Raw genomic sequence first — 24,764 nt, 5'->3', positions numbered from 1 at the left:
CGTTTTGCTTTTTTAATGTTTTTAAATCTCTTTATTAAATCACACAAGTTGGGGTTTTTTACTTGTTTACAAGTTAAATAGCAGTAATCCCATTCTAGAAGTTTTTCCGACTTCTTCGTGTCTTAATATCCAACCAGGGGGGGGGGGGATGTGGACGATCACAACACCAAAAGTCTGATAATAATGTAGAATGAATCTGTCTGTAAAATACGGGACAGTAATGATTAGCAAAAATTGCCTCAGACACATCAATCTGGATTTTCGCCTGAGGGATGGTGGTGGGGGGCTGACTACTGTTTTTGCACCGGGCGCCACTAAGTCTAAGACCGGCCCTGGTGACACTGCACGCTCTTTCTGCTCCTATATCTTAAGAGAATAAATGAAAAACTAAAATTTCTCAACTTTTCCTGAATTATCATGTTCTTAGCATACATCAAAGCTTCTTTCGTTATCTTTCTTAGCGATGGAGATAAGAATGGATACATCTTTAGAGGAGAAATAGACATATTTCTCCTCGATGGATATACCGCGGAAGGGGGGAGGGGATCACACTGACCCTCCCATATATTTAGAGCACACATTCACCATATACTACCACCAAAATTGTCACATTCGATTTTGTAAGGTCGATGTCTTCTGATAGTCTTTTTATGTACACATGTAATACAGTTTAATCCTCACACACACACACATTTGTGAGACTTTTTTTATACCTTCATCCTTACCAGCAGGTGTCTCAGTTTTTGTTGTCAACTGTTTGTCATTTTATTCAATAAATTGTGTTCTGAAAAGTAAAAATAGCCACGTTCTTATGATTGCTGTGTGTGTGTATATATATATATATAGAAATGGCAAAAAGACAGATACACCAAAGATAAAACTTTTCATAAGTTGTGTGTGAAAAAGCAATAGTGCTGATGATGAGAATTCAGAGGAGAGAAAGAATGAAAACTACCCGATGTGAAGCAAGCAAGCAACAGTATTGACAATGGATGTGCGAATCAGATGAAATTATACCTCCAAAAATACCCTAGCTGATGCAAAATGAAATTCTACAAGAAACAATTATTGCAAACCACATTGAAGCCATCAATGAAGACCTAATACTACACCAAAATGTCAACTGATTTCCATAAATATCAAAGATATCAATATCCTGTTTATCAGTAGTGAAGAAACTGCTGCAGATGAGAGTAAAAAACATCATGGGCTTCCTCGTCAATAAGATGTCAAGAATTCCACAATATTTTATGAGAAACTTATTGCTAACAGATACTGATTCCACATCACTGGAATTATACAATTTTTTTAAAAATCTAAATCAAAAAGCTTGGTTGAAGCATTTCGAAAAGATCATCATCAGGTACTGATGAACGGGGGTCTCTGCCACCGGACTTATCCCGTTGCCGAGATCTCTTCCAGCCCAGCTTTGTGGCAGAGTCTGGAACAAAGTGAGTGCACCTAACAGTCTGAGTGTGTAGCTAGAGTTGTGTATGGTATTTCAGTGCTGCCATCTATACTTCAAATTGTGAGTGAAGTGTAATGATTGAATATTTGTAACGTTGTAGGCCTGATGCTCTCTGTGGCGAGACTTTTTAACGGGGAGATCGGCTTGAAGTTGGGAACCACAGAAAACCAATTTCAGCCGACCACCACTGTGGGGGTTCGAACCCGGATCCTCGCATCGCGAGTCCGTCACTATGACCACTCGACCACCACAGCGGCCAACATCAGGTACTACCCATCATGGAAAAAAAATATATAGCACACACATTTGTTGATCATATTCACAACCTAGAGGTGATGCAACACTAAAATCCTATCGGGAATGTAGAAAATACGGATCCCTTAATCTCGAATTCCCTCCATACTGTTGCTCATCAAAAGAGGCCATTTACATACACTACAAAACCCTTTAAATTTAAATAATGTAATGTATATTTAAACCTGTATATCAAGAGGTCAATGGTTTTACCCACTAATTCATTGTGGTATAGCTCTATTCTGTCATAAAAATACTATACCATGCTGTAAAATATTAAAATGTTCAAAAATTGCCAGGGCGTGTTAGCCCAGGTCGATAAGGTACTCGCTTAAAGTACCAAAGGATGTTAAGAGGTGTCACGAGTTTGATACCTGGTTCGTCCTTGTCAGAAACCTTCCTAACATAGGGGTACAACAGAAATGGCGACATGACCACAGAAAAAGATGGCTACTGCAGGGAGTCCTACATCGAGTGGTTACCACACCAATCTCTTGATGAGTATAAAAAAACAGGCTGCGCCATCCAGAATCTGCAATAAATTTTAGGTCCCGCTCTAATTAGCCCTTGTATGCAGAAAATGATTGTGGTGCAACAAAAAATGATCAAAAATTGCCAGAAAAAAAGGGGGCCACACAGCCCCTACCCATCTTCCTCGTGTTATCATGCCATTTCTAGCTGGGGAGGGGGCTCAGAAAAATCACTAAGCCCAAACATTTTCAGTGACATCCCCCAACCCTTTTCAACTTAACTTCAATAACTTTTAGAAATCCCTTAATCAAATTGCCGATCCCAAATACAATTGAATAAAATTTGAAAAACTAAATTCTAATGATTTGGGGACCTCTTATACTTCATTCTTGACCTCTAGCCAGGGCTGTAACTAGGATTTTTTTAGGGGGGGGGGCAAAAATGATTCGCCACCTACACCACGGTGAAATTTGATTATTTAATAACGGTAATTTTGTTCTCATCTGAAAATTGTTGCCCCTAAATTTCACCGCCTGAGGCAGTTTCTGGCCTTGTTCGAGCCGTAGCCTCTTCAGATACCCAGTGGTCACATATTTGCCTCTCTCTGGCCACATAACCAGTTAAATTAGGATGTCACTTTGATACAGCCCTATGCACCATCATCAAGTATTGTATAAGTTAGCTCATAGTAAGCAGTCAAGTACTGTATAAGCTAGAGTAATTATAAATTTGAATTTATTGAATGTTATGTACTGTCTTCAATTCAGTCCATACAAAAAAATCAATTAAAAATTATAATTTATTTCATTTTTTAAATGTTTGATCATAATTTTTCAATCCCACTTTCAATTTGAGATCTAAAAATATAGTGCTTTGTTTATTAAAACAGCAATGTCAATGAATAATTTTCCAAATGAAAACATGAGTTCATTTTGCTTGCATATACTCCCATTGGGAGAAAATCTCCAAGTGGGAAGTAAGCCACCATGTGAGAAAATGAAACAATGGTAAGCAGAGAGGAAGAAATAGACATCATTCAGGTCGAAGGTCATGGAGCAGTGTACCTTGCTATGGTTGTCCTGTTAACCACAAGGTTTTCTGTAGAAGTCACAATGCTTTGTCTTTTCAAAGGTGTTAAATGCACTTAATGACAGATTTTATCAATTTCTTTGCAAAAAAACAACAAAAAAAGGGAGGTTGAGCTGAGTTTGGTCGTTGCAATGGATTGAAGGATATTTGATGATCACTATATTAGATAGAAAATAATGTGGTAATAGAAAAAAAATTGGGACCTTTCGTAACAGCCGTTATAATGGAACAGTTGTTACAACAGTATTTTAAATGCAACACATTATTTTGTAGATGTTTCAGACAGTTTAAATTCTTCCACAATGTAATAAAAATGTGGAATGTTATTTGGCATTTTGAGTTCCTAGTGAGTAATTGGAAGAGGATATTGAACACTATGATTCAGATTTCAATTTCTTCAATCAGACTGAATCTTATTCTAAAAGTAACCAAGAATGTAGTCACAAATATTTTATATTTTCCTCCAGTTTCTGAAATCCAACTATGGGGATTCATCTATGAATATTGATGTCAATTGGTATCACTTGAATGTACAAATTTTGGTGGTTTTGCATGTCTTCCGACATGTACAATATAATGGGGGGGGGGGTTCATTGTATCTCATTTATATATTTACATATATCTATGTTAAATTAAACTATCTAATTATTGGGATAAATCAAGAAGCTATCCATACTTAGATAAAATATAACATTACCCATGGTTGTCTTATCATAGTTATTAGTTTTTTCATGATAATTGCTAATATTTTGATGTAATTGACATCCAAATTTTTTATGGGTATCTTTTTTCAGCCATATTGCCTGTTGTGGTCTTTATATTTCAAGGTATCCACATCACCAATCACTTTTTAATGGCATAAAAGCAGAATAATACCAATTACTATGTACGTCGCAGAACAATCTTGAGGAAAAATAACTCCTCCTTAGAGAAAATACTATTGTGGGAATTTTCACAACAGAAATTTTTTGATCAGTTGAAGCCTTGTTGTAAAACATTTTTCCTTATGGTTTAATAGTAGGATAAAGTTGGTTATTTTGTTTGATTATATAACAAAAGCAAAAATCTTTTGATAAAAAATAATTCAAGAATCACTAAAACACTGCCTGAAATAAAGAATAAATTCCTGCTGGAGAGAGAGTGAGAATTTTTACAACATTCATTCAAGGTCTTGAGACAATGAAAAAAAAATTTGATAGATCCGAAAGTAATATTTTAATTCCAAAAAACCCATTTTCCCATTTCAACTATAAAATATAGGTTTTATTACAGACAGTGCATTAAGTTTCACAAAAAATGAATAACAACATAAAAACCAATATCACTTGAAAAATTATGTACATGTGTATATATTGTACAAACAGACACGGTATCAAAAAATATATACGACAGCACAAATACATCAAATATGTTCAAGATGAGGTTGCAGCATATGGTAAAACTCTTCTTTGGAATGTTTTTGTAAGAAAAAAACAACAACAACAAAAAACAGATCAATAGTATATCATCCAGTTTTCTTCCTGTAAGAATAGAAGTTCTATCAAGAAAAGCTTTCTCAGTTGAATTCACAAAGAAAATGCAGTTAGAAATGTATGCAAAAATAAACAATCAGGAATGTGCAGGGGACAGTGAAACACACTTGAGTTAAGATTATTTTTTTTTGAACTGAGGAAAAAACATTTTCTCATCTTTATTAAGAAAACAAAATGATGAATCCTCCCACTTATGCAAAATATTATGTACACAACTATGAACAATAATTTATTGTATAGAATATTTTTAAAATTTGAATTTTTTTCAAACAATTGGGTCAAAATCCACATGAAATTATCCAGACCAATTAAAAAATTTTCCATTTTGTTGTCAGTCAATTTACCAGCATACTTAGTATTTAAAACAGGGAGTAAAAACTTTTTAAATCCTATGTATTATTTTGGTGGCCACTTCTAAATGTTATCAGAAGCATTTTTTAAAGGGAAAAAAAAGTGTTTTACTGAAAACTCTCTCTAATAACTACTTTTTTGAAGATATTAGAAATATTTTATTTTGATTGAAGAGCCATTATATTTATCAAAAACTAAACTAAATTTTGGTAGTAAGTACTACTCTGTGATATGTTAGAAAAATGGCTTAAAAATACTTTAAAAAATTTCACTTTGCAGTGTAGTTTGCTGTGTGTAAACATTGCATTTTTGACACAAAAATTCGAATTGAATTGGAAGTGAGACTTCAAAAAAAAATTTCCTACTATTTTTACTCATGAGAAGTATGAATTCTCAGACAATTTTTTTTTTCAAATATAAATTTTCAAACATGACTTGTAATGAAAATGTAAAGTAGAATATCTGAAAGAGGGCAGAAATTCTCAAGAGATAATTCTCTCACAGGTGGAAACTTGTATCGTATATTTCATGACTGATACCCATCTGGTTTCGGTGATACTTCATCTCAAAATTGGCTTATCCGCTTTACTTATGAGTTTTTGAAACAAATTTTGGCGATACCAACAATAAATCTTCAAACCTGGCATTTTTGCTAAAATTTAGAAGACGAGGGGAAAAAATGATTGGAATAGGTTTTTTCTTTGTTATCAACCACATTATACTACCCTTCCCCCACTTTTTTATATATACAGGGAAATTCAAAAATGATCATCAGATTTCAAAGTAGTATATTTCAAAAAGTATTACAGATAGAAAAATGAATAATGCCTCATAAGCAGAGGAGGCATTAAGTTTTTTTCCCACTACTCATAAGTATATCATTTTGTTACATGGCACACAGCTACACAAAAGTCCAATTCATCCATGATACCGCACGTCGCTATTGATGTTTATAAATGTGGTGGTAATTCGGTTCTTGAGCTCATTCAAAGGAGCTGGCAGTGGAGGCACGCACACAGTGTCTTTAATGAAACCGCAAAGGGAAAATGGGGGTCACAAACAGTAAGATCAAGAGACCTTGGAGGCTCTCATCTGATGGGACAGCAACTGTGCTCTATATTTTCTTTGGTATGCTCGTTGCACTGAAGATGTCAACACTTTTGGAATATTGAATGTGTGGGAATAAAAATTTAACCTCTGCTTCTTCATTACTATTCATTACTTCATTTACTATTAAACAGTACAAAATTTATACGTTTCAAGTTACATTTTTTTAAACTCAGTGATTATTTTTGAATTACCCTGTAGAACATTTTTTTTTCACTCTTCAAACCACATCCTCTCCGTTCACACATGATCTTTACTTCAGAAGACTGATTTGTATATCACTAATGCTAGGGAAGATAATACTGAGGAAACTTTTATTCACAGGGTTATCAAATAAAAAATCAGAAGCTGCAACAGGCAAACTGCCCAACAAAGTGGCTGGGGGGGGGGGGAAAGGAAAGAAATGTAAAAATAAAGAAAAATCAATACAAAAAAAAAAAATAACATTGCAAAAAGCCCATAAAAATATGTACTACTGTAAGATATCTATCCAAGAAACAAGAAAAAATTATGAAAAGGCAAGCCTCATTCCCTTTCAACTGAAATTTTTTGCACAGTGAAAAGTATTTAAAATTTTTTTTAAAGGTTAAATAAAAAAGTACCTACTACCAAAATTTTGTTAAGTTCTAACTAAACTGAATATAATGGTTTTTAAATTATGTCAATATTTTCAAAAATTAAAAGTTATTAGGTTTTCAGTAAAATATCATTTTAATGAAAAAAATGCTCCTGACACCATTTAAAAATGGCCTAAAAAAGTGTTTGAAATTTAAAAATACTGAGCAACGTGGTCTGGAGGATTATACATGGCATTACCAAAACGGAAGTGTTGTTCAAATAAGAGAACAATAATGTGTTTTAGAAAAAAAAAAAAATTTAATTGGCTTAGTAATGAAAAAAAAAAAATGTTAAATGGAAATGACTGTGAAAAAGTGTCCGATTTTGATTGCTTAAAAAAAACAAACCAAGCATATTAACCTAATTCATTGAAGCTCTACTAATTTTTCATTCAAGAATTATGATTTTGATGATTTCTTCCATGATTTTGGGAAACATCTGGATTAGACAAACTGGAACAAAGCTCCCCAGTAGTATACTGGCCACTGGAATGTTCACTTGTGTTCTCCTCTTCAGATAACAAATCATCAGAGCTAGTAAGAATGGAATGAGCACTTGGACATCGTTTGATATGATGAGAGTGCCTATGAAAAAAAAAAATTTGTTATAATCAGCAGCATGAGATGAGAAAAATTAGAAAAACTGAAAATACACGGAAAATAAAGCATCTACAGTTAAACTTCAAGATCACTTCCATGATTGATATTAATTTCAGTTAACCCCTTGTATGTTACATTTCATTTAAATATTTGGGAGGATTTGTATTTCAGGTTTCCCTGAGAAGTAATTAGCCAAAAGAGGAAGATATGATTACATTTATGCATGGTAAGGAAGAAATGAGATTTCTAGTTTAATTTTTTTTGTGTGTGTTTGGATTTCAAACTGGTTGTAGGATTGCTTTGTTAAATGCACACATGTGGCATAATAATAGCAGTGAAGAATGGTGTTTTTATTTCTTCCATTCAACTCCTGACATAATATTACATCAGAAACACTGGACCGGTTAACCGAAAATTCAAGTTGTCAAAGTAAAGTCCACTTTTATTTTAGATTTGAAATGGAAGTTTGAGAGCAATAGATTTTTCAAGTATTCAGTATGATTTTGAATAAATTACAACTTAAAACAATATATACCAATCCCCATTCTGAGCTTCATCACCACTACTGTATGTCACATCCGAACTGCTTGAATCCTGAAACACATTTAAAATCAAATACATAAACATTTACTAGAGTATGAAAGAGACTATTTAATTATCATAATTTTTGCATTTTTTTTTCAAAATGTAATTAATGATCGAGATTGAGTTTTTATATTATGAACTGGTTTTTAGACAGGATACTGTAAATAAGAAGTATCTTTCTATGAGGTAAGTATTACAGCACCAATCAGCTGTTTCACGGTAAAACAAGCAAAAAAATAAATTGAGAATTTCTTCACATATGTATTGTTAAAAAATTTTCAAATACGAAACACATACATCAGTGGCCCACCATTATGAACTCAAGGGCATAAGTTTAAAATGGCTATGAGTAAATATCCAAAAAATTATTTTAAAAAATTCACTTGTAGATTGACAGAGAGAGACGAGTTTTATGTAGAGAACTGAATGCAGTATGCAAGGAAAGACAATAAGATCTTAATGCATAGTAAAAAAAACAATGCTTTCAGTCAGAAAAAGTTGTCTTCATGGTATTAATGCACTCACAATTTGTAAAAGCCTTAATTCAATATATTGGGTAAAAACTGAAATTTTTTTTATATTTTTGATATTTTTCATGAATTGTTACACGCAGCAATGTAAAAAATTCTATTTTTGTTGTAAAAAAATTCAAAGTACAAAAAAAAAAAAAAAGAAACACAATTACTCACAGAGAAAGATAACTTCGATTTTGCTTCCCTTTCACAGTGAGAATATGACTTTGATTTGGTAGAAATGATCCTATGACTGAAAGAAAAAGTTGAAGCAGTTTCTTCAATATTACCATTCATCTCTGGAAACCCATGAGCAAGACAACATGTAGAACATTTTCCAGAACAGGTGCAAAAGAAATTAACAGATGAGCTCTTAATATCAGCTTCAGCTGAACCTGTAGCTTGCATTAAAAATTCATCTGGAGATTGATAATTTTGTGCAATTTGTTGACAAGTTCTTTCACAAACAGGCTTCAGAACACTCTTGGTTTTTTCTGTTTCACGTATTTCTGTTTGTGTTTCACAATCTAGAGATGATGACAACCTACTTTTTCTGAGATCAGTACAAGGAATGTTAGAAGGCACACAATAACAGAACTTTTCAGGCACATGGTCTCGTGATCTAGCAGTTTTGGCTCGCCTAATACGAGCTTTAGCAGATCCATGGAATGATGATATGCCACTATTTAAAATAACTTTTGTGGAGGTTGTTGCACTACAAAAGGAAAAATAATAGTTTTTGCATAATTAATAAATAGAATTTATTAAAAATTTCCTACAAACCAGAAAAAAAATGAAAATTTCTGAAACCACACAACATAATTTTCATTTCCAAAAAAGGCTGGAAAATTTTTACTATTATTTTTTTTTCACACAATAAATCCATCTGAAAAGCATTAGCACATTTTACTGTTTTCACCATGGTAGCAGTACCTTTAAAAAACATTACTGGCTCTATGTTAGATTATGTTTACATGTTCTAATTTTAAGTGATTCTCTTGGTCATTTGATAATTTTTATAGTGTCATAAGCATTTCATGCATGCATATACTAATATATATATTACAACAAAATGTAATTAAGTCCATGTACATAGGCATGTACTCAACATGCAAAAAAGTATTCAATAATGACAAAGAAACTAAGCAGATGAAAATAAATTAATGAAATAAAAATTGTTATACCCATTACATGTTAGAATTTGACATGGTTTTTGTTACTTTTAAATAAAAAAACGTGAAATAAAAGTCTCATGTCGAAGAAAGTATTCAATATACAGGGTGTCCTGTAAATACTATAGCACAGCCTTTAGCCGATCAACTGTCCATTGTACAGGTATGATTACAACTTAAAAATGCTCAACAGGTATTCAAAAATTACCCTGTATCAGTTTTGAAAGTGAAAATACAATGTGTAACAAAATAAAAATCTAAATTTTTATACGGTCCCCCATGTGCTCCAACTTCCAATTAGAAAGTTGTTGCCTTATCTCGCCTAATGCCAACAAAAAAAAAGAAAAAAAAAGAAATTCCATGTTTCTAAGTGTAATATTCACAGAAATATTATATAGAATTCGAAATTTGAGGAAATTTAGGAAAGAACAGCGTTAAATGTGGGTAAAATGGTTTTTCAGAGTTAATGCTTGTGCTCTAACTTCCAATTAGAAAGTTGTTGCCTTATCTTGCCTGACGCCAACAAAAAAAAAAGAAATTCTGTTTCTAAGTGTAATATTCATAGAAATATTATGAAGAGGAAAGAACAGCGTTAAATGTGGGTAAAACGGTTTTTCAGAGTTAATGCGAAAAAAATGTTTTACCCACATACCTCTACGACAGACGGTTGATGATATAATGGCAGTGCATGGTGTCCTGTAACTTACAGGACACCCTGTATAAACAAAGTGATGTGCAGAACAGATTTAGTAGGTAGATAACACATAAAGTGAGTATTCCAGTACTAGCAGACTGTTGATAAGCTATTTAGAAATTTTGATAGTGAAAATTTTCAAACATGGTTGAACATATTGAAAAATAATTAATAATTTCAGGGTCATACATAAAAAGTGTGCAAAACATGTCCGGCACATTTAATATATTTCATTTACTAAAAATTTCAGAGCATTCTGGGCAGTAACCATATTTTCTAGTTCTTTCATTTAATTCTCTGTTGTATGGTATTACTTCATTTTTTTTTCAGATGGTGTCTAATAATTAAAAAATAATAATTGCTTTTAACAAAACTTTGAAATCTTGCTGCTCCAGCTTGAAAAAAATGATGGAAAAAAAATTAAAGACGACAAAAGACTTTGAAAAAATTATTTGAGATTTACACTAAAACATTAAATCATATTTTATACTGAGTGTTTGTAAACTGTTAAAAAAAAATTAGAAGGGTGACAGTACCCATTAAGATGAAAATTTACAATGGAACCTATGATTGAAATTCACTCTATGAGTGTTAGAAAAGCAAAACTGAGGAACATATCCAACAAGCACAAGTCCTCAATGCTGACATCATTTCTGCTCTGTCACATAGAGGAACATAGTTTTTGCATGATGGAGCTCCAGCACACTTTGGCACCACTGCTTGACATGTCCTGAATGCCAGATATCCTGGAACATAGTAATTTTTTGCGTCCAAGTGACAAGATGCTCTTCTTCCACTATAAAGGTTACCGTCAAAGTCCACTCGTTTGAATCTGGACATAAAATGTCAGAAACAAGTTCTTTACCTACCGAGCTTGGGATGACCATCGATAGATGGTGACTTCATTTAAGAAACTCCAGTGTGGGGGATATAAAATCCCCAAATATTTTACTTTTAATTTGACTCAAGTATTGAGTATGAAAAGAAAACTTAAATGGAAAAGAAAACTGATGAGTTGTCAAGGAATGATATCAAATTTAAAATATGAAAGGACCAAATCAGTCTGAATAGCCTATGTTTTAGTAAGCCAAGATACACACCTAGTAAACAGGACAGATAGGTTATCGAAACATGCAGGGAATGAAGAAATATAATTTATAACAAAAGATCACATTTAATGGATAAAATTAAACAGGAAAATGTTTTCTTAAAGAAAACTAAGTCGTTTTTTAAGAGGACACACAGAAACAGACTGGTAACAATACAGGATTCTATGGATTAGCTTAGGAAACAAGACTGCTGAGAAAATGTTTTTTTTGAAATTTCTAAAAGGAAGGTAAGACCAATAAGCTGAGACCACTTATTGTTACTATAGTGGAGATTAATTGTAGCAAAAGTGTTCTTAAACAATCACAATGAAGCAGTTCAAGCCTAAGATTGTGTCATTCAATCACTGTCTCCTGAATGTGCTCATAATTGGTGTGGATAAAATGATGAAACTTGGCAAAAAAAAACCTGAAATCCTTCTATCATAATGTTACTACCCAAATGCCACAAAAGCTTGACATGTTTCAATTCAACCTATTGCTTCAAACACTGATTTAAAAATAAACCAAAGATAATACTTGAGAAATAATACCTGCTCAATTCAGTGTTACCCTTAGAGTTGCTCTTCTTTCGAAATTGATTCTTTAAAAATGGTTTGTTAAATTTCCGGCTGTTAATTTTGCTGCTATTGCCAATACCTAAAATTTGCTCCCTCCTATAAATAAATTTAATGAATAAATTAGCAGTTTGTAAATTCAATTGAATAAAAAATCTCATTTCAAGATTTATTGCTTTCAAATATTGTATCATACTTTGGGTCAGGCATCTTCAACCCATTGCTCGCGAGCACTACGGTGAGATTTCGTGCTTGCGAGCATTTGATCAATGTTCCAATTGAACATCTTGCACAAATTGCATTCAAGGACTGAAGAAATCGTTCAGATTTCGTGCATTTCAAACTTGCCGCAAGGGTGCTCTTCTCTTGATGATCGGTACAGGTAGTATTTGTGAATAAAGTTCTAGGAAAAAGTTAAAGACCTCTGCTTTGGATCGACATTTGTTATGAATAACGAGAAACAGATCAGTGCTAGTTTCAGGAAAGCAGGCAAGCAGTTGCTCCAAGCAGCATTAAAAAAAGGGCCTCAAAAGTACCTTGCATTTTAGCAGATTTTCCAATGGTAAAATTAATCGTTGAAAGAAAAGTAGACATACTATGTTTCCCTAAAAATAAGACTTCGTCTTATATTAATTTTCAATCCAAAAGATGCATTAGGGCTTATTTTCAGGTTATGTTTCATTTTTATGATGCACAAAAATCGAAATGAATTATATATCTGCAAATATCTAAAAATTTTGTCTTGAATTTCTTACGACTCCATTTATCGAGAACCATTGGCCTTAATCTCTTATGTTCAGTACAAAAGCTCTTGTAAAATGAGCATTTCTTGTCTATGGGGCCTGCTCCTAGTGCATTGATAGTACAGTTGTGACTGATTTGATCCCTGGATAGGCCACCATGCATTAAGACGGCCCTGCTTTCAATACCTTGATATACCTACAATATCATGATCTTGAGAGAGAGTCATTCTTGCATAAATCCTTACTCTGGAGGTGTGGATCTTACCTCTCATCTAAGGCAGTGTTTCTCAACCACCGGGCCCTGGCATCAGTCAAACCAGGACGCGAGTGATTCATCTATCAATTCTTCCCCATTTATTTCCCACAGTCATGTTTATGACCAAGCCTTTCACTCGAAAAAAAAAAAAAAACACAACTGGGCCGTGAGCTTCCAAAGGTTGAGAACTACTGATCTAAGGCACACATTTCAGTATTTACAGTTATTTGATCAATAGTCATTTATCTTAATTTAATAAACAGATGGTAAAACAAAGTAATAAAATTTACGTATTTTACGTATCTGTATGCCGAAGGTAAAGGGCACTATGTGCATTTGTCAATATTGGGATAACATTACTAATTTCCTGTACTTCTGTTACACATAGGTATAGTACTCTCCTTATTTCAATAAATAACAGAGATATTCACTTCACAAAATTAGCAAACTACATAGAAACCCAAAATAAAAAAAAGAAGAAAACAGCTCTTCTGTAAAATTTCCCTTTCCGATTTATCCACACACAGATATTAATAGTATTTTAATTAAAATTCAATGCACTCATCGAATACAGCAATGGATGGAAAAATGAGTCCGCATGGCTGATGATTTTAACTATGACTTATTTTCAGAGTAGGGCTTATATTACAAGCATCCTGACAAATCATGCTAGGGCTTATTTTTGGGGGAAAAACTGTATTTGTTGAGAATGAACATGAGTAAAGCAACATGGCAAAAGGTACAAAATATCCTCATATAATGGAAGTTATTTTTTGCCATTTTGTGTCTTTTGTTTTCTATGCTACTGAACAAGGAACTTCATATAGTTCTGAAACATGTACAGCTGTCGTTCTCACCATATTTTGGGTATAACTATGTGGTTTTACTTTTTTTCACTCAAAAGGCAATCTCTTTCTATATTTGGTAGGGGAACCAAAAATTAATATGCCTATCAGTTATTAGTAGGTTCACTATATTAGTATTTGTTATTATACTCAAAGGCCACAACAGGCAAATTGCCAATAAATTATTACAGAATAATAATATAAAGAAACAAAACAAAAAGTGATAATAAAGCTTGACACAAACAAGTATCAATTTCATGCTCATCTAATCAAAAATTACTTAACACAACATCATCGGGAGACTGAGATCTTAGTCCAACCTTGTCTGACTGGAATGTAACTTATCTTTCAGCTGGAGAAAGTTGCTGAGTGTGGTAACTTCCTTTGGTTAACATTTTGAAAATGAGGAAGTGAGACAAGTGTTTGAGAAAGATTTTTTTCCTTTGTCTAAATCAAGTTGGTGGAAGAATATAAAGAGTGTTCATAAACTATACAGAAAAAATTAGAGAGGTTGATAGTACCCATCGAGACAAACAATATTTACAATGGAACCTATGGTCAAAATTCACTCGGAGTGCCAGAAAAACGAAACTTAATAACACGTCCAACAAGCACAAGTCCACACTTCTGATGTCATTTCTGCTCTACCAGAGAAGCAGCACTTCTCCAGAACAGTCATCAATCATTTGCCGTATGCTATTTCTAGTGAGACGAAGCACAACATCGGCAGTTGCAGCTGATTGGCTGATTCATGTCGGAAGAACCTTTGTTGCAGCAGACAAGATCAATATGACACCAGAAGTCTACAAGATAGTGACTGTCAATCTTTCATTCACTGATGTGAACAATGCAACAACATCCTTAGACGTCACTTTGAGCATGTCCTTTGAGACTTTCACTGATCTGTATGGAATTGCCCAACTTATTATTTTGTTATGTCTCTTTTTTTCAGTGCTAAAACTCCAACATGAACAATTTAGTTTACCCTTTTCTGACACACTGCGCCAATTACGACCATGGGTTTCATTGTAAATGTAGTTAATCTTTTAAAAATATAAAGGGGAAAAATACCATTTGAGTACAATGTAGAAGATATTTTTCCTCTGAAGGGGGCTAAATTAGCCTCAAAACGACTTCATGGTATTTTTTTATTTTGAATAAAGAGTCATAGGAGTTTACATCTCTTCCACATTGTTCGTCTTGATAGGTGTGTGTGTCATGCTATCATCCCTGTAATTTTTTTTAAAACACTTTACAAATACCCTGTATATACCATTGTATAGATTAGAGAGAGAATTATATATATCTTACCTATCTCTTTCTCACATGCGCACGTGTGTTAGAGGCAAAGTGTGAAATACGAGCAGGTGTGATTAGACTAGACACATGTAATATGCATAGTACAAAACACATCTTGACAAATCCTAGGTTGCCATGGCGACTAGAAAAGAGGTGCTGTGCCCAAAAATTATTGCACATGCTTGCTAAATTGAAGTTTAAGGACGACAAAAATTTTCTGATTTCATAATAATGTCTCTTCCAACATCAGAAAATATCATTAAGCCAAGGGAAAGAAGAAAAAACATGTTTGGCTTCTTTAGAGAATTGTGACTGAAACCTAATTTTTTTTTGGTTTGTTTAGCATTTTTATAAACTTTTTTGAATGTAAAACTATTTTTAAATGAACTTGAAAAAGAACAAAAAAAAAATCCTGGCATCAAAATATAGGGATTTAAGAGATATGGGAAAAAAAGGAAGAGGGGATAGGGAATGTTGTTAAGATGTTTGTAAATGAGTAGGAAAGTAGTGTTGTTAAGCAATAAAAATGAGTTAATCATTAGTAATATTTTAGAACTATTTTACACTTATGGAGAGATGATGCTATTTAATAACAACCAGAAAAAAATCTCTCCAAATATTTCACACTTACTTCATCAGCTGTAGCTCACGTTGCTCTATTTGCATCAAACATGACGTAAGTTCAATATATAAGTTATTGGCTCTTTCCAATTTCCTTTCATAATGCTCTCGAATGTCCTGGGCATGTCTGAGTTCTTCCCTCCGTCTTTGTACCAGATCTTCTTCAAAAATTAAGCCATGATGATCATCATTCTTAATTTTTTGCATGTAGAGACCGATTTCTTCTCTCCAAGTAGCCTAGGTGAAAAAAAAAAACAATAAATGTCATAGAATAGGAGTCATTCAAGTATTACGTCAGCATCGATGGGGAGGAGTTTCCGATTTGCTGACTTCTGATGACAAGGGGGGAGGGGGTTTGGATGATGCTTACATCATCAAACACCCTTTATGAAGATATGAAATATTCTTAATGGCATCTTATTCGGTGTGCCAAAAATGGAAAAACCTTTCGATGGTTATTGGGCACCTGAACTAATAATTCTTTCTCCCTATTGATAAGTCCCCTACAGTTTTTTAGTGATCTCTAAATGTTCCACGGATCCTTCAAGTGCTCTGGAAATGTGTCCGGGCTGCTTAAGTGCTGTGGAACTGTGCCACACATCACGTGATCCGTAATTATGCTATGAATCACTTAAGTAATCGGGGAATGTTCCGCGGGTAACTTGAGTGATCTAGAACTGCACTGTGGGCTGCTTAAGTGCTCTAAAACTGTGCCACATGTCACTCAAAGAATCTCTAAATGTGCCACGGATCGTTCAAGTTTTCTGGAACTGTGTCGCAGGTTACTTAAGTGATCTTTGAATGTGAAAGTGACCTTTGAGGCCTACTTCAGTGATCTGAAAATGTGCCATGGGCCAATTAAATGCTCTGGAATTGTGCCACGGGCCATTTAAGCAATTTGTAAATGTGCCGCTTAGTTCATTTTTACAAAATTAGGTTTGAGGGGGCAAGCCACATCAGATAATCTTCAAGACCACATTTGGTCTGCGGGTCAAGGGTTTACCATATATGGCTTAAAGGGTGGGTCGCAACGAATTTCTTAAAGAGAAATTTTGAGTTCTTACCCTTCAAATAGCATTGAAATTAACAGAAATATATTATAACAACATATAAAGGTATTTTCATCTGAAATTTTAATTAAAAAAAAATAAATTTTTTTTTGTATTAAGATTTTTTTTCCATCTGGGGGGAGGGAGCACAAGGTCCTTATGCCCCTCCACGTACGTTTCTGATCCCACCAATATGTGTTAGGGGATAGGGTAGGTAGGGAAATTTTGCTGACAAGGGGGGAGGGGTCAAAAATGGGTAAAAATTTGCTGACATAACAGTTAGCATAAAATGAAGGTGACTAACACTGGCAATATTATAGTACTAGAGCATATTCTTTAAAAAATATACATTTCTTACTGGATGAAAAACTGTTTCCTTATAATCTAGACAAGTGTTTTTGATAGCAAACTATGCTAATGATAATTAATTATCTTTCTTGCATCTTAAATTAAGTAGCTATTGAGTATGTGTCAGATATTAAAATATATATTTCAAGGATTATTGATAAATTAATAAGGTGTTTCTTAATGAAAAATACATCAATATTTTCCCTTGAACTTTGGAAGAGGATAGTGACATCAGTTATCTGGTTGTTTTTTGACATCATTTTGTATGTTTATTTTTTAAAATGGAGTATCAGTAAAAAAATAAAAAAAATTTATCACTTTTATGTAATTAAAATAGGAATTTTGAAGCCACTGGATGGATATTTAAAGCTCAGCAAACTTATTAAGTTTTTAAACTGATTTCATCTTTGCATGCAGAACAGTTAAGAGGTCTATTTTTCGACCAAAGTGTCTATCCAGAGATAGAGAGAGAATGCAGCCTTGAATGGCGACAAAAAAAATCAACATTTAGTCGGCAGAAAACATCAACTGTCAGTGACCAACCAGAACAGTTTCTATTAGCAACTAGAACCCAATGCTGCACAGCTTCTGATTCGGCAAATTGGGAGGGGTCCAGTATGCATATGCAGAGTAATTACATAATTCCCCTTGCCGCATTTTCCTGGCAAACCATCGATCCTAGGCCTACTTCCAATTAGGAAAAGGATCCAAATAACCTGCAGAACTCAGATACATCATTCATCTAACAAAGGGTTGTATAGTTATCAAAATAAAATTACCTTTTTATACGGACACCCTGTGCTCAAAAACTCAATTGGAAAACTGTTGGCCTGCCTCTCCTGAGCCAAAAAAAAAAATGTTTCCAAGTGCAATATCTGCTGAGATATTTGAATTAAAAAATCGAGAAAATATGGGAAGAACAGCATAAACTAATGAACAATGCTTCTTTCCCTGATTTATGCTGCTTTTTCCCAACTCTGCTCAATTTTTAAAATTCAAATATCTCAGCAAATATTACTTAGAAACGTGGAACTTTTATTCATTAGCCTCAGGAGAGACAGGGCAACAACTTTCTAATTAGATTTTTGAGCCCAGGGTGTCCATATATATAACAAGTTTATTTTAATTTTAATACCTATACATCCCCTTGAAACATGAATAACATAGCCAAGTTTTACACAACATTTGGATACATTTTCTAATTGGAAGTATTCTTTTAGGATTAACAGTTTGCCAGTAAAATATGGCTATGGTAATTATGCACAATCACCCTGTACACATATACATATATGACCCACTTTTATTTTTAAAATCAGGCCTACACATGTATACATTACTACCAGTCTGAAATGCGGCCAAATTCTGATTTACAGAAATGCTTCGGCCAGCCAATTCGCGACAAAAGTTTGAGAACCACTGGATTAGTTACATGTGATAAGAGAGAGAAAAAAAAATAAATTTGAGAGAAAAACTATTTATATACAGGGTGTTTCAAAAATAATCATCAAATTAAAAAAAAAAGTCACAACCATTCAGCTTTTAATCTGTTTTTATCTAATAATGTTTAGGTAGAAAGAGGGAAATCTCGAGTCTTAAGCAGTTGCCAACAGGTAGCACTAACACTTTCTTCAGCTGCCACTTCAGTGTTTGTCAAGATGTCAAGATGACTGCACAACAGAAATCGTTTTGTGTTCTAAGCTTCGCAAAGTGCGAGTCCGTAACAACTGTTCGTGTTTTTTGTCAACAATACCCTGGTGTTGAACTTCCTACCACTCAGAGCATTAGGCGATGGTATAAACAATTCCGAGACACAGGTTGGCCGTGCAAAGGGAAATCCCTTGGTTGTCCCCGCATGTCAGATGAAAGTGGAGCGCATCCGACAGAGTTTTGTGCATAGTCCACAGAAATCCACTCGCAGTGGATGCAAATATGCTCGCAAAAGTTTGGGACAAATTTGACTACTGTATAGACATATGCCATGCATCTTAAGGTGGACATATTGAGCACCTTTAGCTTGGTTTGTAAAAAAATTTGATTAGCCATGTAATATGAAATTAATCTTAAGTGTCTATGTGTTCAATATTTTTCATAATATACAAATTTCAAATCGGGTGATTCTTTCTAAACACCCTTTAATACACTTGTGTGCAAAATTAAGAGAATTAGTACATTGTGTCTAATTTCTGAAAAACTAATGGGCAGATTTTAATGAAATTTGGTACGAATACACAATTATATCAGAGAAAGATGTACAGTATGCACAACTTTTAACCGAATGATGGCGATATCTTGGTTTCTAAAAGTTGTAGAATATGTGGTTTTCACCAAAAATTATGGTTTGTGATTTTCTACCCGACTATGTGCAATTAGTCTTGATGAGGGGTCATCTACATATTTATTATTGTTCAAACTTCAAAATCTTCAATGTAAACCCTTATTTTTTTTCCCATCTGATTTATCGCATTGCATTTACCCTAAAAATAAAATTTCATCACTGTAAGTATAAAAATGAGAGAGATATGATTGAAAATGTGTTTGGGGACACTATAAACATTGAGAAACTGAATTTGAAGGTTGATTGCAGGGGAAAAAACACACACCCAAACGAATTTTGAACAATAAATACTCCATATGCTATGCGGGTGTTTGGATTTAGTGCTGTTAAAAAATAAATAGTTTTTATTTGATGGAGGTGTGAAAAACAAACTTTTTTCATTACTCTTCATTTTAGTGACTTTATATCCGTGATTGAATGAATATTTATACCATAATTATTTCAAACGACATGTCACAAAGCAATTGTTTGTGACACATCCATTTCATCAATTTATAAAAAAATATAAGAATTTTCCGTCAAACATTGCACTATTTTATATTATAATTTTGTTTCATTTAGCAATTCCCCAATTTTTAATAATGCTAAAAAAAAAATACGGATGAAATGAAATGCTGTAGTTTTAGCAGAGACGACTACACCAATAGCCACTACACTAAACTCATAAATTTTTAAAAAATATGTCTTAATAATTCATAACTCTCATTTAAAAAAAGCCATATTCAAAATAAGTAATAAAATTATGCTTGGCCCATTAAAATCTATCATTTAAAATTAAAAGTAATGATATACCTACATTATTTCAGCAATTATGTTTCTGTTTAATATTACGACACTCGTTTTTCAATAATTTATATTTCAGTGACTGTTCATTCAAAAAAATGATGAAATTTGTTATTTCTGCATTTCTTGGTATACTAAATCCAAATATGGAATAAAAAAATGTGGTTACCATTGAACTTTCAAAAGTTGGATCTAGTTTTAACGTCTAGATGACCCCTTAAGAAAAAATGAACTCAATACACTTATGGAAGATCTTGAACAAAGAAGAATGCTACCTTTCTTCTTTTTTTTTTTTTACAATAAACAGAACCCAAGATATTGCCATTGTTAGGTTAAAAATTGTGCGTACTGTACCATACAAAAGTCATAGTACGTAAGCATGATTGTCAGTAAAGCTCATCATTGCAAGACTGTCCAAAATCTATGTTACAAGATCGAACCGAAATGGCCCCCTTTCACAGACAGGTCGCACAGAGCAACAACATACTGGACGAGGGGCAGTTGAGGAGTCCCTGAGGCAATTGTTTCCCCTCCTGCAGCAAAACAGTTTTCAGCTCCGGGATGGTTCTCGAAGGGGGATGGCAAGATGCGATTGCCCTCTCAAAAGCATCCCAGACATGTTCTATAGGGTTTAGGTCAGGAGATCTGGCTGGCCAATCCATACGCCAAATATTCTCACTTTCCAGACAATTATTGATCACATGAGCCCAATGTGGACGAGTGTAGTCGTCCATGAACGGAGGGCCAACTGTGTCCCCTGAAAAATCGAACATAGGGCTCAAGATATCCTCTCTAAAAAAAAAACAATGAGTGGAACCTTTCTCACCATTTATTGGCAAAGACAAAAATTAAAATTTTGAATGGTAAATTTTTTTATCAACCGGCATCAATGGGTTATTTTTGCACACAAGTGTAACTATAGACATGGTTTTTTCTGTCAAATTTTGGAAAAAAAACCCAACTATTACTGCATTGTGACTGATGGGCTTCCATAGCTAACGTGGACATAATTATCACATAAAACACATAAAAAAAGCCAAATGGCAATGACTCTGAATCATGCCTTTTCTTTTCACTTTGACCAGGGATCTCCCGCCACTTTGCGTAGTCTTAAATTTGGGCATTAGCTGGGTCAATTTACGACAAAATTGGCCGATTTCAGGCTTTGGCAGTAACATATACATATGGGGGGGGGGGGTTGATTTACAAGTATAAAAAGGTCAACGATGAAAATGTTCAACATCATATAAGTTAAGATGGATATTCAACTGTTTGTATGAGAAAGAAAAATGGCCAAAACCCTTATTAATTGAGAGATGATAGACTTTTCGGTAGTTTTGCAGCAAAGCCTTAAACCTTTTTTTAGTATACTTTTATAAGACCTATAGACTGCCAGTCAATTACAAAATTGAAATCAGCAAACTTTACACCCATCCAGAAATTCACAGATCTAAAATACTATTTGACATATAAATTATATTTGAAACATTTATTATTGATAAACACAATTTATTTACACACTTTTCAAACATAATGGAGGAGGGAGAAGAGCCAGAGAAATAAGATTAAACATTTCCACTTTAATGTAAAAAAAAATTACCTGAGTAATGAAATACTTTTCTTTTGGTGTACTCAGAATTTCAACAGCAGCTATGTCAAGATGCATCAGAATATGGCGAAATGATGGTCTGTTTCTTGGCTTGATACTCCTGCATAACAATCAACAGATTTGGTAAGAAAAATTACTTTTGTTGAAAATAAATTTTCAAATCAAAAGTTAAGCCCTAGTTACTAAAACTGGTCTTACAGCCTGATTGAGAGAAAAGTAATTTAAAAAATAATATGACACTTTGAAACACACAATTCAAAATAAATGTGGTTTTAATAAAATGGGTGAAGTAACATATTATATTTATGGAAAGTGAAAAAGATGTCCAGACTTGATCTATACAGGGTATTCTATTAATGGACCGACAAACTAAGAGGGTTGTTAGTAGGCATCAAGAGGAACAAAAATTGCAATGGAACATGGTGTCACAAACCACGCTCAGAGTGTGAAAATCGCGAAAAACACATGCAAGCTCTGAGTCCAGAGGAGACGAAAGGTGGATGTCAGTTCATCGCTGAATGCATTCGCTCACCATATCTGATGAAAGCAGCATCGCATAACCCATGCGTGGCAGGCGACATAAATTAGCGCTATTGCGGTAGTAAGAACGTGTAGCAGTTAGTTATCTGTTTCAATAAGTATCGTGATGGCCAACTACACGAACGAGGAATATGTTGATATGCATCTGATTTATGGGCGAGCAGATGGCAATGGGTGTGCTTAGCACAGCGGATGTACCAACAGCAATATCAGATGAGGCGTTGTCCGTACCTGTTATATACCCAAGGAAATGGATTGGATGCGCGGGACCTGTTGCTTAGCCTCCAAGTTCCCCGGATCTCAATCCCTGTGACTTTTTCCTATGGGGTCACTTTAAATCACTCGTTTATGCGACGCCTGTGGACACACCGGAGGATCTCATAGCCCGGCTTGTAGTCGCTGCGGCAAACATCAAAAGCATACCCGGTATCTTCGAGCACGTCCGGGAATCAGTTTTACATTCTTGTGGACTGTGCAATGACGTCAGCGGCCGCCACTTCTAACAAATCATGTAATAATCAAACAAATAAATTTTTTTGTAGTTATTATTGTAATTTTTGTAGTTCCAGCATGACGTTGAAACCTGCATGCGTTTTTTGCGATTTTCACCCTCTGAATGTGGTTTGTGACACCATGTTCCATTGCAATTTTTGTTCCTCTTGATGTCTACTAACAACCCACTGAGTTTGTCAGTCAATTAACAGAACACCATGTACAGAAGTTTCAATTTTATGAAGAGATCACAGCTGATGCTAACAGTGAGCAGAGTCAGGTGCAAGAGATTTTCTACAAGTACAATGTGTACAGTAGAAACTTGAAAATGCTATCCCGAAAGTTTGAGTTTCCAGATAATCTGAGGCAACAACAATTTATAAAATTTCCTCTTGAGACCCTCTTTTTCTCTCTTTTTGTGACTCCAAGAACCCAACTTCATTTTTCCCAGGAATACTACATAGTACATACGCATTGTACTGTAATTTGAGTTTGAAAGTGACTAAGCAGCTCCAAGCACTATAATGGGGCCCACTGTGGTCATAGTGATGGACTCGCATCATGAGAACCCGGGTTCGAACACCACCATCGCCACAGTGGTGGTCAGCTGAAGTTGATTTCCTGTGGTTCCCAACTTTGAGGCATAAATGAGTGTCGATCTCCCCATTAAAAAGTCTTGCCACAGAGAGCGACAGGCATACAATGATACAATTATTCAATCATTACACTTCATTCATAGTTATAAAACCTGATGGCAGATGGCAGCACTACACATAACAAACATTACACAGAAACAAACTTCTGTAGATTCACAACATGTGTACAGCCATTTTCCAACATGGACCAATTTGTTAGAAGTTCCACAGAGGAATATAGACAAGGTGCATGTGCCGTTTAGTAGTAGCCCTATAATGGGTAACTCGTGTAATAAAACATTTGACTCCCTTGAAAGGATGTAGACCATTTTAACTTTTTGGGGGGGTCACTGAGAAAAAGGAACAAGTTTGATCCAAGTTCTTTGTAATGGTGGACAATGACATTGTCTCCTAATTACTTAAGTTAAATCATTGGAAAGGCAGTTGAAAACTATATGTGTCTCAGCAATGTTCACCATCAATCCCCAACTCTTCTCAATCACCTGAAACGAAATCAATCCTTATGGATCATCTCTCATCTTCGCACCCTTTTCACAATCTTCATTTTAGGAAAAACATCATCTAACATTTCTACTCTGTGTTGTTTGTAATCTCTGTGACATAATGCAAAATGACAAGATTTAAAGCATTTTTTTTTTATCATTTTTCGGGTAATTTGAGTTTTTCGATAATCAGAGGTGACCTTCATCCCACCCACCTTGGTTTAATGAGACTCCACAGTAGTTGAATTGATCTTGTTGAGAAAAATGTGTTTTTGTGGCTCTATCTGCTACAAATAACAGTTAAAAAATTATAGGTCCATAGAGTGAAATGGTCCATAAATACATGAAGGTTGATATGAAATACACCTCATCACTTTAACTGCACAGAAAATTCCACCTTTGTAGTCTTAACATATATTTTATGTTATTTTTTATTCATGGAAAAAGTAGTTTGAAACATATTTATTAAGAAATCATCTCAAGGCGAGTTGCAAAATATAATTTTCAAAAAGTCCCATTAATGATTTTTGGAAAATTTAAATTTTATTGAG

The 24,764-nt window shown here is 34.1% G+C and overlaps 1 protein-coding gene across 3 annotated transcripts in view; it reads right to left on the bottom strand.

Annotated features, from left to right (window-relative positions):
• Positions 1-4,515: 4,515 nt before the first annotated feature.
• The window catches only part of LOC149079939 (uncharacterized), a 45,239-nt gene continuing 24,990 nt past the window's right edge, over positions 4,516-24,764 (bottom strand). For 2 of the 3 annotated variants that reach the window (XM_089238829.1, XM_089238831.1), the window contains 7 exons: positions 22,035-22,143; positions 15,930-16,156; positions 12,132-12,254; positions 8,804-9,341; positions 8,065-8,123; positions 7,291-7,514; positions 4,516-4,842 (listed from right to left, as the gene is read on the bottom strand). In XM_089238829.1, the coding sequence (XP_089094955.1) occupies positions 7,322-7,514; positions 8,065-8,123; positions 8,804-9,341; positions 12,132-12,254; positions 15,930-16,156; positions 22,035-22,143 (1,249 nt within the window). In that variant the 3' untranslated portion in view covers positions 4,516-4,842; positions 7,291-7,321. Of the gene's footprint in view, positions 4,843-7,289; positions 7,515-8,064; positions 8,124-8,803; positions 9,342-12,131; positions 12,255-15,929; positions 16,157-22,034; positions 22,144-24,764 lie in introns of those variants that run through there. The other variant, XM_089238830.1, reaches the window with a different exon arrangement.

Source organism: Pholcus phalangioides, unplaced genomic scaffold (genome assembly GCF_987345545.1).
Source record: "Pholcus phalangioides strain wild (caught in Gottingen) unplaced genomic scaffold, Ppha-v1.0 ptg000011l_1, whole genome shotgun sequence".
Taxonomy (NCBI): Eukaryota; Metazoa; Arthropoda; class Arachnida; order Araneae; family Pholcidae; genus Pholcus; species Pholcus phalangioides.
The sequence above is the reverse complement of the archived record's forward strand: the minus strand, read 5'-3'. Positions and strand labels throughout refer to the sequence as shown.